This window comes from Indicator indicator, chromosome 1 (genome assembly GCF_027791375.1).
Source record: "Indicator indicator isolate 239-I01 chromosome 1, UM_Iind_1.1, whole genome shotgun sequence".
NCBI classification, from domain to species: Eukaryota; Metazoa; Chordata; class Aves; order Piciformes; family Indicatoridae; genus Indicator; species Indicator indicator.
The window spans coordinates 23,540,181-23,555,713 of record NC_072010.1 but is presented as its reverse complement, the minus strand read 5'-3'; the positions used below and the strand labels follow the sequence as shown (position 1 = coordinate 23,555,713).

Below are 15,533 nucleotides of genomic sequence, written 5' to 3'. Positions count from 1 at the left end.
AGAATAATAGAATCATATAAATATTTTGGTTGGAAAAGACCTCTAAGATCATCAAGTTCTACCATCATTTAGTCTCCAAAAAATACCTGAAAACACAAAATCTGAGGTTCTTCCTGTGGCCCCCGTTAGAAACTGACAGTGCATAGAAGTGGACAGCAGGCAGCAAGTATGCTGCAGGATCCAGCCCTCATTTCCAGTGTAACTTTTTGTCTGAACACTCCCTTGCAAGGTGCCTGAATTCAACAGGACTGAGTCACACAAAGTTAAATGCAAACTTGGCTCTATATGAGTTAACAAAAATGTCCACGTGTTTCTACAGAGGTATTAAAAGTATCCTGTTGACTAACTCAGTGTGTTTCTTGCTGCCCTGGATATCTTGCCTCTGTGGCTGCCAGAGAGGGAAAGAATCCTGATCTGTCTCACAGCCAAACCTTGGAGAATTAAACCTTTTGTCTCAGGAGCCTTTCACTTTCTCAGGCGGCCCTGAAAATCTGGAGAGAAATCAGAAATGATGGATGTTTTTATCTTAAAAGAAATTTCATCATGATGTGTTCTGTCTCCTGAAGACACTTCACAGCCTGCCTCAAACGGAAAATGTTGGAGTGCTGTAAGGGGCTGAAAGCTTTTAATGTCAACCTGTGAGTGTAAGTTTGATGTGGTCTCCAACCCCAGCAATAACAACCATCGGAAGACAGTGCTGCTCTTTTGAAAAATGGCAATTGGTCTTACATGTTATTGATGGGTTATTCTGCCATTTAGGCTATAAAGGACATGAAGTTTTGTGCTTCGGGGCATAAACCAGCCTCTCTGATAGCCTTGGCAGCAGTGGAAACTTAGCAAATAAGAAGATTATAGCATGATTGTCCATTGTGGAGGTTTGTGTGTCTTTCTCTGAAGCATTTCATGCTGGCCTCTGCTGGAGACAGGATATGACATTGGCTAGACTACTAATCTGATTTAGAATAACAGAGCTTTTATTCCTATTAAGCACGTCTCAGTACAGAGTCAGGTTTCAACTAGTACTGATGGCCACGGAACACTAAAACCACAGCCCAATCTACTCGTAGATACAGGCACAATTCTTCTCTAAGGGAATGCTGCTTGGCAAAACTCTACTTACTTACTTACTTTTGTCATATTTTTCAAATGAGGAGCAAAATATCAGTTGTATACTTCGTCATTTTCCTACATCGATTGCCAGAGTAATGATGATGAATGATTTTGTACCCAGACAGCTAAATTCACATGACAGTTTTGAAAGGGAGATTTAATGGAAATAATATTTGAGCATCTGAGTACAGGATTAGGTCCTGAAAGCAGAATAGCCTTTTTAGCTCTCTGTGTTGTTAGCACTTCTCTTAAAAAGCACTGCCCTTTTTGCTTGGTCCTTGAATGTGGGAAAGATTTGTTTTCAGATGTGAATGCTTGTAGCACTTCCTTGGGGTTTATCTGAAAGCAGATTCCAGACTCAGCATGCAGTTACACTTTTTCAGGGTCTCTTGCTCCAGATGACTACTGCTGACCACAGCTCTCATTTCCTCTCTGAGCAAAATGAATGCTATCAAAACAGCCTTTCTTAATACATGCCAAAAAGAAAAGATCTTTTTCAGTTCTATATTTGACCACGCCGGATTTCAAATACATGACCTCACTGCTACCAAATTGGTGGGTTTTACCCCTGTTGTCATACATAGTACAACTTCTACCAGGATCATCATGCAGCACCTTTTTGTATTTATTTGCCCAATCTAAAATGCTATGCAGCATCTACCAGCTGTGCTGGATCCTCCACTTTTTTGTGTTGGGTCATCATAGGTGAAAGCCAGAGTAAAAAATCATGCAAGTGTGATATAAATGTCAACTGTTGAGTAAATCCAGCACTATGAAGCTTTGAGGATGGAAACTGGCATGTGCTTGTACACTGCTATGCCTAATACAGTGGCCTTCTGGCCTGCAGTTATAACTGTGGATTCAAATATGTGCTACTACTACTACTACTAATGATAAAAAAGCTATTTTTTCATGTCGCCTCTTGAACAGCACAGCTGTGTGTCAGAGAGGAACTGATCTTCATCTATGCAACACTTGGCAGAAAAGCTGACCAACTTAAGTGAATACACAAAGTAGTAAGGGCAGTCCTCTCTTTCCTTCTGTACTCCAACATGAAACGCATGATCCTTCACTTTAAGGGACTTTTATACTAGAGGCAAAAAAAAGCAAAAAAATGACAGAATCATACTGTCTTCTTTCTTACAGTTCTGTCCTACGGATGTATTTATCTGTATGTGCCACAGATGAGCTCATCCATCTAAATAATTTCAGAGAGTCTTCTTCAATGCAGTGGATGCACCCTGCTGCTGCCTGCTTGCCTTGCTGACCCCTCATTCAGTTTGCCTGCACTTGTTTTTGTCTTTGCTTGCTTGACTTGATTGGGCACATGGACTTCCTGATGCTCAAGCTAAGGGTATTTCTACATAACCTTTGGCAATTCACCCCATGAACTGTAAACTATTGTAAAGACCCTGCCTGCTTGTAGCAGAAGAGGTGGAAAGGGTCCATGCACCTCAGCTGTCATGGCACCACCAAGGACATAATTTTGAGTTGCCACCAATTTCAGTTTACATAAGGAGACGGTTATGAGCTGCAGTGTCTGAAAAGCAGGCAATGGTACCTATTGTCTTGCCTGTACTACGAGACTGTTACAAGGAAAGGTATGGGCAGAACTCCTCCTAGATTAAACTGAGATCATCTTGAGGCACCAGTATAGGGCTGCTGTCTGCATAGAGTGAAGGTTTGGTCTGCAGGGTGGCCTTGGAGTAGATCTCAAGAGCCTGTTTAAACTTAAGCTGTTTTATGAAAGGGGTTTTTATTTTTTTTCAGGGAAAAGCCCACATTAATCACATTCTAAGTATAAACTCTATTCAGCAAGATCTATTTATAGTGCTTCAGTCTGTCGCTGATTTAACCAGAAAGTCATGCATACCCAGGAATGCATATTATTTGGGATGGAGAGATATCTTCAAGTCCTATCCTTTGGACCCTCATCTGTAAGTATTATTATTTAGATGATTTATGAAAATAAAAATTAAAAAAACAGAGAAACCCTTGTGTTTTCTCTGTCCTTCAAGGATACACAGCCAGAGAAAAAGTAAGCGATGCTTCAACAATGTGCTATTACTCCCACAAACACGAGCTTTTTTATTCTCTTAGTAGCTAGAAGACCTGGCTACGATCAAAGTTAATGATACAAAGTACTGCAAAAGCATTTATCAGGGGAAAGTCACAGCCATGGCATCATTCATGTTGGAAGGGACCTGTGGAGGTCATCTGGTCCAATAGCTTACTCAAGCAAGGTCAGCCAGTGCAGGTTGTCCCTGACCTTATCCAGTTGGGGTTTGGATATCATCCAGACACAGGCTTCGTAGCCTCTCTGGGCAACCTGTGCCAGTATTGGTTACCCTCACAGTAAAAAAAAATCTTTTCTCATGCTCAGATTGAATTTATTAATTCTCGTCTTGTTCTCATTGTTTAATCTGTCAGAGGGCACCACTGAAAAGAGCCTGGTTCACTCTTATGCCTTTCCTCAGACTTACACTGATGAGATCCCTCTGAGAGAGAATCACAGTATCACTGTGGTTAGCAAAGACCTTTGAGATAATCAACTCCAAGCATTATCTAGCTCTACCAGGACCACTACTGCACCATGTCCTTGAATACCATATCTAGATGGCTTTTAAATAGATCCAGGGATGGCAATTCAAACACTTCCCTGGGCAGCCTGTCCCAGTCTTTGGTATAGAAGCTTTTCCTAGTCTGCAACCTAAACCTCCCCTGTTAAAAGTTGATGCTATTTCCTCTTGTCCTTTCAGTAGTGACTTGTGAGAAGAGACCAACACACACCTCTCTACAACTGCCTTTCAGGGAGTTGTAATAAGCAATGTTTCCCCTCGGCCTCCTTTTCTTCAGACTAACCCCAGCTCCCTCAGATGCTCCTCAGAAGATTTATTCTCTAGACCCTTCACCGGATTTGTTGCCTTTCTTTGGACTGACACCAGAACCCCAGTGTCTCTTACACTGCAGCAGTACTGAACACAGTACTGAAGATGTGGCCTCACCAGTGCTGAGTACAGTGGGACAATCACCCTTCTAGTCCTGCTGGCCACACTATTTCTGATGCAGGCCAAGATGCTGTTTGACCTTCGTGGCCACTCATACACACTGTGAGCCAAACAGCTGCAGCTCTCAGCCTCTCCTCCTGCCTCCCAAAAAAATGTACCATCTAAGCAAACTAGGCTGACAAGGGAGGGAGTGATATGCCTGAAGTCACACAATGTGTGACAGCACAGGATCCTCATAGAGGATCCTCATGGAGGCCCCACAATGTGTTGGGCCACCTCTGCTGGCCTCCAACTCTTCTCCCAGGCAACAAGGAGGGCTGCTTGCTGTCAGATCTGCCTTCCGAAGCCAGTAGCTTTGTGCTATTTTGGAATAGAGTATAAAGAAAAGAATTATAAGCTCTGCAATTGCCAGTGTCATGCCAGGGATTGCCTTTGCAAGTCCTAAAGAGGAAAGGCAGCCTTGAACTTTTACTATTAAAGGCGACAACTCTTGTCTTAATTTCCTGTGGTTTTACATGAGATCTGTCCCTGAAGGAACCAGGCTGCATCTGTCGCAAGCTCCATCTGTCTGATTTTTCTTTCTTTTTTTTTTCTTGGACAGTTTTACAGTATGAGCATATGAATGTGTTTTTACACACACCTCTCAAAAGGCCTACACATTTCTTCAGGTAGCTTTTTTGTAGGATTTTCTTGTGGCTTTGAGGTGGGATACATTTTTCACCAGGTACAGTCTTTTTTGTTTAACGCTGGTATCCTGGAGCAGCCTTGAATAAGGAATTAAATGCCCACTACAACACACCATTTCAGATAGCAGGGATCCATAACAAACATGAAGCTTTTCAGGGAGCAGGACAACTTCTGAAGGGAGCATTTTACATGCTAACTGTTCTTTCTCCGGCTGCTTCCATGTTGGAAGTTATAATGACCTGATGATCTTAAAAAGTCTTTTCCAACTGAAACGATTCTATGATTCTGTAATTTTCACTGTGAATCTTACAGGAGCTTTCTTAAGTAAAACTAGTTCAGAAAAAAGTTAAAAAGAAAAAAAAAAGAAACACAAGAACCTTGGTATTTCAAATGCTAGAAAATAATGTAAGAAATGAGAAAGACAGAGAAATGGTGTGCAGGCCTGGATTTATGGATCTAGGGCACAAGAAAAAACGTTTTGATTTGTGGTTGTCGTTTCTTGGTTGTTGGGGGTTGTTTTCTTTGTTTTGGGGTGGGGTGGGGGTTTTTTTGTTTGTTTTCTTGGAAGCTGTCCAAGTGTACAGCATAGGCCTGTGCTCTGGGAATGGGATCCATGAAGAAGGGGCTCCACGGGAATCCCCAAAAGCCCTGTAGAAACTGCAGACGTCCTTGGGAAAACGACACCTTATGCGGTATTTACGCGGGTGGTGGCTGGGGGTTCCCTGCTGCCAGGGCGCTGAAACGGCGGCCAGGCCCCCGTGGTGTCCCGGGGACCACACGGTGCGCGCAAGCCACGGCAAGGAGAGCGTGGGGCGGCACGAGGGGCCTCGGGGAAAGCGAGAGTTCCCGGTGCTCAGCGGAGAGAGGCCCCGCACCACGGCGAGCCGCTTCCCACCGTAGCAACCGTTGCTGAGGAGCGGAGGCGGGGCTGCGGCACGGCGCGGCCGGACCGTGCTGGCGCCGCCCCGCTCCCCTCGGCAGCCTACAAGCCCCATGGTGCCGCGCGGGGTGGCGGTGCGTGACGCGGCGGGAGCGGGGAAGGCGGAGGCGGGGGTCTGTCTCTCCCTGCCGTGTCCCCTTTCTCGGCTCGGCAGACGCCATGTTGGTTTGAGCCGAAGATGACAGGGGGCGGCTGCGGGCGACGATCGCGTTGAGGACTGGCAGCTCCGGCTCGCAGCGGGGCGAAGCAGCACGGCTAGCAGGGAGGTGGGGCGCCCGGAGCCGCCGGACGACGACGCGAGGGAGGGCGGGCGGGCTGAAGAGGCGGCGGCGATGCGAGCGGAGACCTGAGGCTGCGGGAGGCGGCCGCCGTTGAACGCCCCCCGGCCCCCGCCGAGTGCTGTCGCCGCCGGAGCGCCACGGGGGAGGGCTTTCCCCTCCGGCCACCCCTCAGGCAGCTCTCCCCGGCCCGTCGCCCTGCCAGACCCTGTTGAATGTCGCACATCGCCTAGAGGGGATCCGAAGCCCGGCGTCCTGACCCCGACCGCGAGCCCACCCCGACCCTCCCGTCTTCCTGCCCCGCCGCCGAGGGCAGGACCGAGGTCCTGCCTGCCTGCGCTGACTGAGGAGGTGACTTGGACGCACCATTATCCCGTGAATCATCCCATCGTCATTTGTTAAGACTGGGAGAGAAGGAAGAGGGAGAGAGGGGGGAAAAGCCCGCACGCAGCTCATGTGGCAGTGTAGTCCTGCCTGGTCTACCTGGCACCGCTGGTGCTGCTGCTGCCGCCGCTGCTGACAGGAATCTGCTGCCATCTCTGGTCTCCCGCTGGCTGCTCTGGTACAGCCCCGGCACCGCTTGTCCCTGGATATTTCTCCTCAGCCGGCCGTCTTTCCGCTGCACATCGGGCACCTCTTCTTCGTAGGAGACGTGGAAGTTGCTGCCTCCGACATTGACACTGGTTTTGCTTCGTGAAGATCTCCGTCGGGCTCTTCTTGGTGCTTTTTTTAATTTTTTTTTTTTTAAGTTGATTTTAAGCCTTTTAGGGTAACATCAAGATGTCCAGCAGCGTTCCAGCTGATATGGTAAGTCTCATACTCCTTATTTGAAAGGATTATGTTTAACGTTTATTTCGACCTGTTTTGCCAGAGACGATGGAAAGAGGTGGGGTGTGGGAACAAACGAACAAACAAAAAGTCATAGTTACATGTTTAGGGAGTAAAAAGTTCCCAGTTCATACCCCGTTACCCCGCACAAAACTAGAATGCTCCTTCTGCTTTGCTTTTGGTAGCTACGTGGGAAATCTGCAGCGTCGCCTTCTGTGTAGCAAGGCAAGGGGGGATGTCTGCTTTCTGTTACCTATGGCATTTAATATCTGACTGCTCTGCATTATTTCGTGTAGCACTGCTCTTCAGCTCTGCCGAGTATTTCTGGGGGGAAGAGAAAGGAGAAGTGGAACGTTCAGAATGGTTTAAGTGACCAGTTTCTCTCTTTTTTTTCTTCTATCTGAACTGAAATTTAGTCTCAGCTTTCTTCCTTTTTCTTTAAAACTTCGCTTGTTTCTTGCCGATGCTTTGCTTTCCCGTGTTGATAGGAAGTTAATTTCATCACTCGCTCCTGGATCAAGAGCGAGAGAGAAATTCTCATGCTTTTATTTACATAGCGAGGTCCTTTGTGCACTAGCTGCAATCTGGACATTTTTCAAGGGCACTCCTTGTACTTCTTATGGCGGACTGTACTTCAGCCTTTATTGGATACTCGTCTCGGTACATTTAAAATAGGAAGTTATAGCAAGGCATGAGGAGGGAGGGTGAATCGGGTCTGCTAGATAGTCTTTTCTGTCCAGCACGACTTTCCCTATTTGTCTATATTTCCATAAATCACTTAACTGGGAGGGGAAAAAAGTTGTGGCTGCAGTTTAGTGTATTAGTTCTTTGTTCTTACGGCAGAATATTTTCGTGTATCTGTTCGTATTTAAAGGTACTTTTATTCCATAAACAGTAGACTTGTCCATGTATTTCTGTATTTCAAGATGAAGTTCTGTTTGAGAGTAAAACCTGTAGTGATAGCAATAAAAACGAGTAGCACTTTTTTCAGCCATCAATATTACAATTAATGGTGCATATGTATGACGAAAGGGCTATTGAAATAATGGTATCCTTTAGTTGCTTGCTTTCAGTGTTTCCTTCATGGCTTTCGTACTGCAGTTGAAACAAGTGAATTCTGCACAAAAAGCAGAAACAGCAAGGATTATTGGTTTGTTTTTTTTTTTTTCCCCTCCCTCCACCTTTCTCGAATACTGTGAATAAAATTTGCCCCCTGGACAAGAAAGGGGAAATACCTCTGACTTTAAACCCTTTCTGCAATCAGTTTTCATATATTTCTTTTTAGGACCTCTCTGTCTGAACCCCCTTACCACTCTCACGTGTCTGCCTGGCATTATATATATCACAGAAATCCTTGTCTGAGCTGTGGAGGGTTAGATGCAAATCTCTTAGTGCCGCTTTATAAATTGCCTGGAGGAGTCCTTTGAGGGTGACATGAAGCAGTATTCTTCCCCCTCATCCTGGGCAGAGTCCACCTCCACAATTCCTTCTAGGTCCTGCCTGCCAGAGGGGCATGATGCTGCCACTAGGTTTGTAAAGTTTGACATTTGACATTTTATACAAAATATAGGCATTTTAACATGGGTAAAATACAATTTTATTTCTATGGAATCTGTTTCCTTCTCTTGTTATGATTTAAGAATACCACTGACAGAGATAACTAGGCCTAGTGATGCTCTGTTTCTTCAAATCAGGAAGAAGCTTGTTATACATCGTGGTGTTTAAATACTGAGTCATTACAAAAGCATTTCAATGAAGATATTACCAATGTTGCTATTATTGAACTATATATATAGATATATTTTAGTCTCTTAGAATGGTTTTGTTGAGTTTCTGCATTATTAGCTGCAGTTTCTCTCTGAAAGTTTCAAGTGTGTTTTAGCAACACAGTGTAAACACAGATAATAAATATTACTTTGTAAAAAGAGCATTTGAAAACTCATTTTGGGTCTTCTTTTGACGCTGTCCTCCTTATTTCAAAGGAGATTGTTCAGGAAAGAAAACGGGATTTTTTTTTTTTATAGCTTTTTAAAGAGGAGCACTTACTAGGCTGTCACCTTTTTTTTGCATATGTTTCTATTTAGTGTAGGATTTTGCAGTTTGCATTTCTCTTATCCGCCCACTGTGCAATTTGCATTTACAAAAAAAAATTATTTTCCCTTCCTGTAGCAGTTGGCATCAATGTGATGGCATGTCATGTTACAAAGACTCTATCACACTTTAGTAAATCTGCTATGAATTACTTAAGTGTTATAATAATTATGTTTCAAACTGTTTATGTGAGATTCATGAACTAACCTTCTCATCATCATCATCAAACAATTATAATTGCTACTTCTTACAAATGTGTTAATTTGTCTTCCTGTCCCACCTTTGAGAAGGATCTAAATTCATAGTAAATGTAGCTAAATTCATAGTAAATTTTCAAATCTTTAGAAAGTATGTAGGCATAATTTGATCAGGCTTCCTTTTCTCTGACATTTAGTTGATTTCCTTCCAGAATTACAGCAAATTTTACCAGCTAACCATTTAAGCATAACTTCTTAAATAATTAATGCAATACTTTATCATTTACATTCCACTAATAAATTGTATAGTGACACACCGCATTCCAGGTATTTTAAGTTTGTGGTGCATTATTCCTCAGCAATGTGTGCTGCTTACAGGTTAAAACTGCCCTTCTGGAATGAAACCTGCTAATACTGACTTCTCTACTTGAGTAGCTTCATTACCTTAATTGGGACTAAACATGTATGAGGCTGTGCTTGAAAACTACTGTTTATATAGAGCCTAATTTTATTTATTTTTTCACCGATGATTGTAGTGGCAAGAGGGCATCTCTGAATATGTTCCGTAATTTAATCAGGTAATTGATCAGTTTTGCCATTTGGTAGCAGCTAGGGCTTGTGTATTGCAGGGCTGCTTGTAAGTTGTGTTTGTTTTATAATAATGAAGAAGCATGAGGTAGTTTGTGGACTTGTGAAGTAAATCACACTGTTTTTTTGAGTGGACCAAACGAAATTGGATTGGTAGCTGTAGCTGAGTATTTTAAACTGAGCTCTGAAAAACCTATACTTAGTCCAGAAGTTATTACTCGGTAAAATAATCCCCTTTGTTTCAGTGAAGCTATCAAAAGAATCTGTGTGGCTGCCTCTGTATTCTGTGTGCCTCTGGTATTCTCTTTAGAGATAAAATTCTTCAGGGATCTTAGAAATTCAGAGTAAGGGACCTGTGTGACTGAAAACTGTAACTGTGTCCACTGTTCCTGTATTGGCTTGTTCTGTGTAGATACAAAAAGGCTCTGCCAGTGCTTTTTTTCCCAGGCAGTTCTTTGCATGCCCTCTAGGATATCAGATTATTTTTCTGTCTGAGTAGTAATGGAGAATGATGCTTTTGGCCCATGATGGTTTTGTTTGTTTGGGTGTTTTCTGCATTTGATAAACAGCAGAAGACTGAAATCTATCAAGCACTTAAAACTGAAAATCATTCCATTATTACGTACAGCTACTGAATCCATATTGTATACTTAAGAAATGTAGGCAGTATGGGAAAAACTGTTGTTAAAAACCCAGAATTTTTGGTGTGATACATTTGCAGACATGAGAGAGGATGGAGGCCGTGGTCTAAAACACTGATATATATGGACAGTGTTAGAATGAGGCAATAGGGTAGAAGAAGATGGACAAGTAGAAACCCTGCTCAGTTCGTGTCTTGGTGTCAACATTAGGACATGTGTGTCTGTGCCTGTGCTCCTTTTTGGGAAATTTAGTATAGAATGGTGATGAATAGCTTAATGTATACAGGGACTTCCTTTTAAATACAAATTAATGAAGGTTAACGGGAGAAGGATGGATGTGTAACTGATGCTACATTAGTAGTGGAATCTTGGCAACCAGGAATAGGGTTCAGACAGGAGGGACTAAGAGGAGCAGCTGATTGTGAGGCAGTTGAGTTTTCTTGCCTGTTATTCAGTCTAAACAGTTATTTCATTTAAGAATAATTGCAGTATCATTATAGTGATTGGAACAAAGAATGAAAATACTTGTTCACTCATAGAATTTTAATGTATTAGAACAAAATGTAAGTTATGCATTTTTGTTCTAATTTATTTTAACTACTTTCCCTTTTGCCTTCAAGTAGATACTTTTTCTTGGTTTTGAAAACTATTGTATCCCCAAAGTAGCCTTTGTACATATAGTGGTAAGTTAGGCCCTTACGCTTTGGGTTTTTTTAATAATAAAGATCTAATAATTTCTCTGTGTTTTTGTACTCCCTATGTTGAAAGTTGTAATTTATTACATTCTAAGATAAAAATAGCTCATTGGGTTTTTCTGTATGGATATTTTTTCCTTTTTTGATTTTTTTCAGTATTGTTTGCTGATTGTAGCAGTTAAAAGTATCCTATTCTTTGTCATAATCAGTATTTTGTTTTGGGTTTTTTGCCTCCTTTTGGAGAAGAAATTGATGGGGTCTGTTACAAAAAGAATGTGAAGAATCTCCGTGCTGACTCCTTAAATACTGAGCTGTCTTTTGTAGCATATTGAAGTTTCATGTATGGAGATGAAGAATCTGTTTCTTTATCTGCAGCAGTGGCCAGGGATAAACATGCCCAAGTTATATTGAGTGTATATATTTGGGTATACTTCAAAATTATTTGTATTTACAGTTGCCCTCACCCACTCACCTTTTTTCTTCCACATATTAAAAAAAAAGTCTAACCTATTTATCTAACAATCAAAAAGAAATATCTTATTAATGACTGGCCTTTTTATGTATGACACTGTAGTGGAAATTCCACAGCATCCTAACACATTAAACATACTTCAAAACTATGTTTGCATATCCTTAACCTTATTTTCTTTGAGGATGAACAGCTGTAAGCTGTGGATGAGATAATGATTGATATTTATGCTGGGCTTCGGTGCTGCACTATACTTCAGATAGAAGTGTAGGCTGGCAGTGTAAACTGTCTCTTCCTTCCTGCCACCCACCCTTGTTGTTGTTACCTGAATTGTTTCTCTCTACTTTTGTTGTCTAGCTCCGTGTAATACTGGAGGGGATGTGTACTGAAGGACATTTAACTCCTCCTTTTTGGGAGTGCTGGAAAGCCATCAGTAGCTGCTAGCAGGTTCCAGCAGGGCTGAGAGAGAACGGAAAAAAAAAAAAAAAGAACGATGAGTATCTGATTGTAGCAAAATGATCACCTCTGCAGCAGGAACGTTGAATTCTGCCTGTTAAAAATTGCCAGGAATCATCTGTGGGAACTGAACAGCTCAGCCAGGACCTGAATAGGGAAAAGTTGCAGTTCTTGGGTGTGGAATTAGGGACAATTTCAAGTACTGGTCATCTGTATTTCACCTTGGAGCTTGTGAATGCTGTTCATGCATATCTAAACTTAATATTTAGCTCATTCAAGGCCCATTGCTATCTTCCTTGGCTTGGCTTAAGGCTGTAGTAGGAAATTAGCCTGTCTGAATGCAGTCCTTGCAGCAGACTTGGTAAGCAGTACTTTTATGGTATTGCAAACAAAATGACTAAGAGCATGCTTTTCTGTTTTGGGCTTGGTTTTGTTTTTTAACTGAGTTCTTCCTAAGTGCAGCATCTGTGAATGCTGAAAGCCATGGTCATGGCATATACAGTAAGTTAGGTTTATTATGTTTGTATTTCTGGTCAGTCAGGTTTGTTTCTCAGTAAAAGTCAGAATGTAAACTTTTGGTTGTGCTTCTATGCAATTGCTTATGCAATAATGAGCAGAATGAAGAGTTCACTTCTGACTCAGCCTGTGAGTGCTATTCTAGCTTGCAGGAATCCAGAAATATCTGGAATGTGACTAATCATTCTTGTGGTTTTATGTAAAAGAGATACTACATCTTATTTTCAACCTTCTCTTTGTACAATATTGGATCCACTAACTTGGTTATTTCTCCCAACTATGGTGAAAGGCACAGCTGTTGATCAATATTCTTTTCCATGTTAAGTCTGGTTTTGCAGCAATTAATTCAGCCTGCTGAAGGAGTAAGCCTTCCATGCCACAATTTTGCATGGGTAAACTTTAGCTCCCCATAATTATTAAAGGGATATGACTGAGTGCAGTGCTTTCATTTTAGAAGCTATTGAAAATGAGCAGAATGTCAATGAGAAATGTTAATGTCATTGTTCTCATGTCAAATCTCAACTCTGAGACCCCATCTCTTCATCAGTTTTAACTGATAATTTAGAGGTCTGTCTTTTGAAATACAGCTATTGTTAAAAATTACTCTGTAAATTCTGCCAGAAGGACAGTCTTAATTTTTGACAACTTCTGTTATATACATATTGCAGAACATTTTCAAGCAGTGACTGGGACTTTTTCACTTGGTATACCTCCAGACAAATTTAAATTCACAGCTGTAAAATTAACCATTGCAAGCAATGTTAGTGAAGGGATACTGAGGGGAGAAAAGAATGAAGAATCGAAACCCTGCAAGAAATCTTTAAAAAAAAATGTTGCTGAGACATAGTTTGGGTTCTGAAAATACCATTATACACTCTAATACTATGTGGTTGGGGCTTTTTTTTGTTTTGTTTTGTTATGTCTGAAAGTAAGTTTGAGGGGAAGGAAAGTTGCTAACAGGCTTTCTAAGAACTTAGAGAAAAGTATTTAGGAGGTCTCTTATTTTTGAGAGCAACAAAGAAAAAGTTAAGCTCTTCTTGTAGGTCTGCTGGGGCTCAAAATTACAGTTCTGCAGAAATACTTAAATGCTGTTGCATCTGAGCACTGATGTATTTGTGGAAATCTGGTGTATTTTGTGGTCATTTACTGGGATTGTGTTTAGCTCCTTGACAGAGGATAAATTTGCTGCATCCACAGCGAAGACAGGCTCGATTTGTGTTAATATCCAACATGTTGAAATCCGTTTTTTAAAAAATGTATTGTGTATTTTCCACTAATAGAAATGTTGTGTAAAATGGAGATTTGACAGATTACACAAATGTGGTGCTGTCATCAGTCTGGTAGTTTTGGGGGGGTTTTTTGTGAGTTTGGTTTAGTTTGGTTTTGGTGGCTTTTTGTTTGATTGGTTGATTGGTGTTGCTTTGTTATTTGTTTTGTTTTGGGGTTTGGAGGGATTTTTGGTGTGTTTTTGGGTTTTTTTGGGTTTGGTTTGGTTTTGTTTGTTTTTGGTTTTTTTTTTTTTTTTTAACCTTGGGAGATTCAGTTTCAAGTTAAATGGAAAGTTTGTGGCAGAGTTTAACTGAGACTTTGTTCTGTGATACTGTTGTTATGGAGACAGAAACAAGGAAGAAACTCCTTGAGTTTTATGTGTCCCATAAGAATTAACCAAGTGAAAACAGAGATTCTGCCTACTTCTACCTACTTCTTCGTACATCTAGGTTTGTTCTACTATGAAAAAACGTATCTGTGCCTTACTGAGATGTATGTACCGAAATGGCACTTCATGTTCAACAGTGCAGGGATGCAGTCTGGAGATGTTTGTGTTGGTGTCCACCTGCTGTGACTGTTTCGATTTCTCTTAAGAGATGGTACAGATTACTGCTCAGGCTAATCTTACTTATGTCAATGGCTTGGACCACTGCTGAGGAACAAAGGTGGTCTTATCCTGGAGTGCTCTTTAGCTGCAGCTGATGATCTGGATTTTAATCTGTGAATCTGTTGTCAGTTTGGATGAGAATGAAAGTTTGGCTCAGTTTTATTTATTTTCTTCTTTTTAAGGATGATCCTGGGCTTTTCAGGATTTACTGTTTCATGTTGCATGCAAAATCGTCTCAAGCACTTGATGAAAGCGTAGCATTAATTAAAAAATAAACACAAGGAAACCAAATATTATTTTATTCCAGAGACTGAAAAGAACAACGTGCTAAATCTAAAAAAGAGCAGTATTTCAAAGTCATATAGTCCAGCATTGGTTGGTATCTTCTCAGTGGAGTTATGATATGGTAATGCATTGTGGTCTGGCAGAGATCCACATCACCATAATCACATATATTCTAGATGGTACTACTTAATATGACATATCTTTTTAATACAGAGAAATAATGGAATAGTGGTGAAATAGTGAAATGCAATGTTAGTCAGAAGTCTTTCCTAGCTGGAGGTGTAAATTCATGATTCTCTGCTTAAAGGTAGATTAGTGCCAGTCTAAATGTGCATATATGTGGCATGTGCTAGTAAGCCTCAGGAAAGTTGTTACAAATTGTAATTTTATAAAATAATTCTTCTAAAATAGTAGTCCTTTTCACTATTTCTTTTACAATTAAATATTGTCTTACATTTTTCAGGTATGTTTGTCTTTTATATAAGATAAGGGAGTGACTAGAAGCCTTTGTATGCTTCAAATCCTGAAGTACCTAGTTCCAGTATTTAAAAAATTCTTGATAGAATGATAGAATTCATATTTGTATGGACAGTAAGATGAACATGAAATTTAATTCTTAATAGTGTTGTGTGGTTGCATTTGATGCTCAACACATTACTTAGAGCATGTGGTTCACAGTATCACAGTATATTAGAGGTTGGAAGGGACCTCAAGAGATCATTGGGTCCAACCCCCCTGCCAGAGCAGAATCACTTAGGGTATGCGTCACACAGGAATGCGTCCAGGTAGGTTTTTAAAGCCTTCAGAGAAGGAGACTCCACATCCTCCCTGGGCAGCCTGTTCCAGTGCTCTGTCACCCTCACTGTAA

General features: G+C 41.3%; 1 protein-coding gene across 1 annotated transcript in view; it reads left to right on the top strand.

Annotated features, from left to right (window-relative positions):
• The first annotated feature begins 6,797 nt into the window (after nt 1-6,797).
• UBL3 (ubiquitin like 3) overlaps nt 6,798-15,533 on the top strand; it is a 57,067-nt gene continuing 48,331 nt past the window's right edge. Inside the window, exon 1 of the mRNA XM_054386632.1 lies at nt 6,798-6,830. Coding sequence (XP_054242607.1) covers nt 6,804-6,830 — 27 coding nt within the window. The 5' untranslated portion in view covers nt 6,798-6,803. The remainder of the gene's footprint in view (nt 6,831-15,533) is intronic.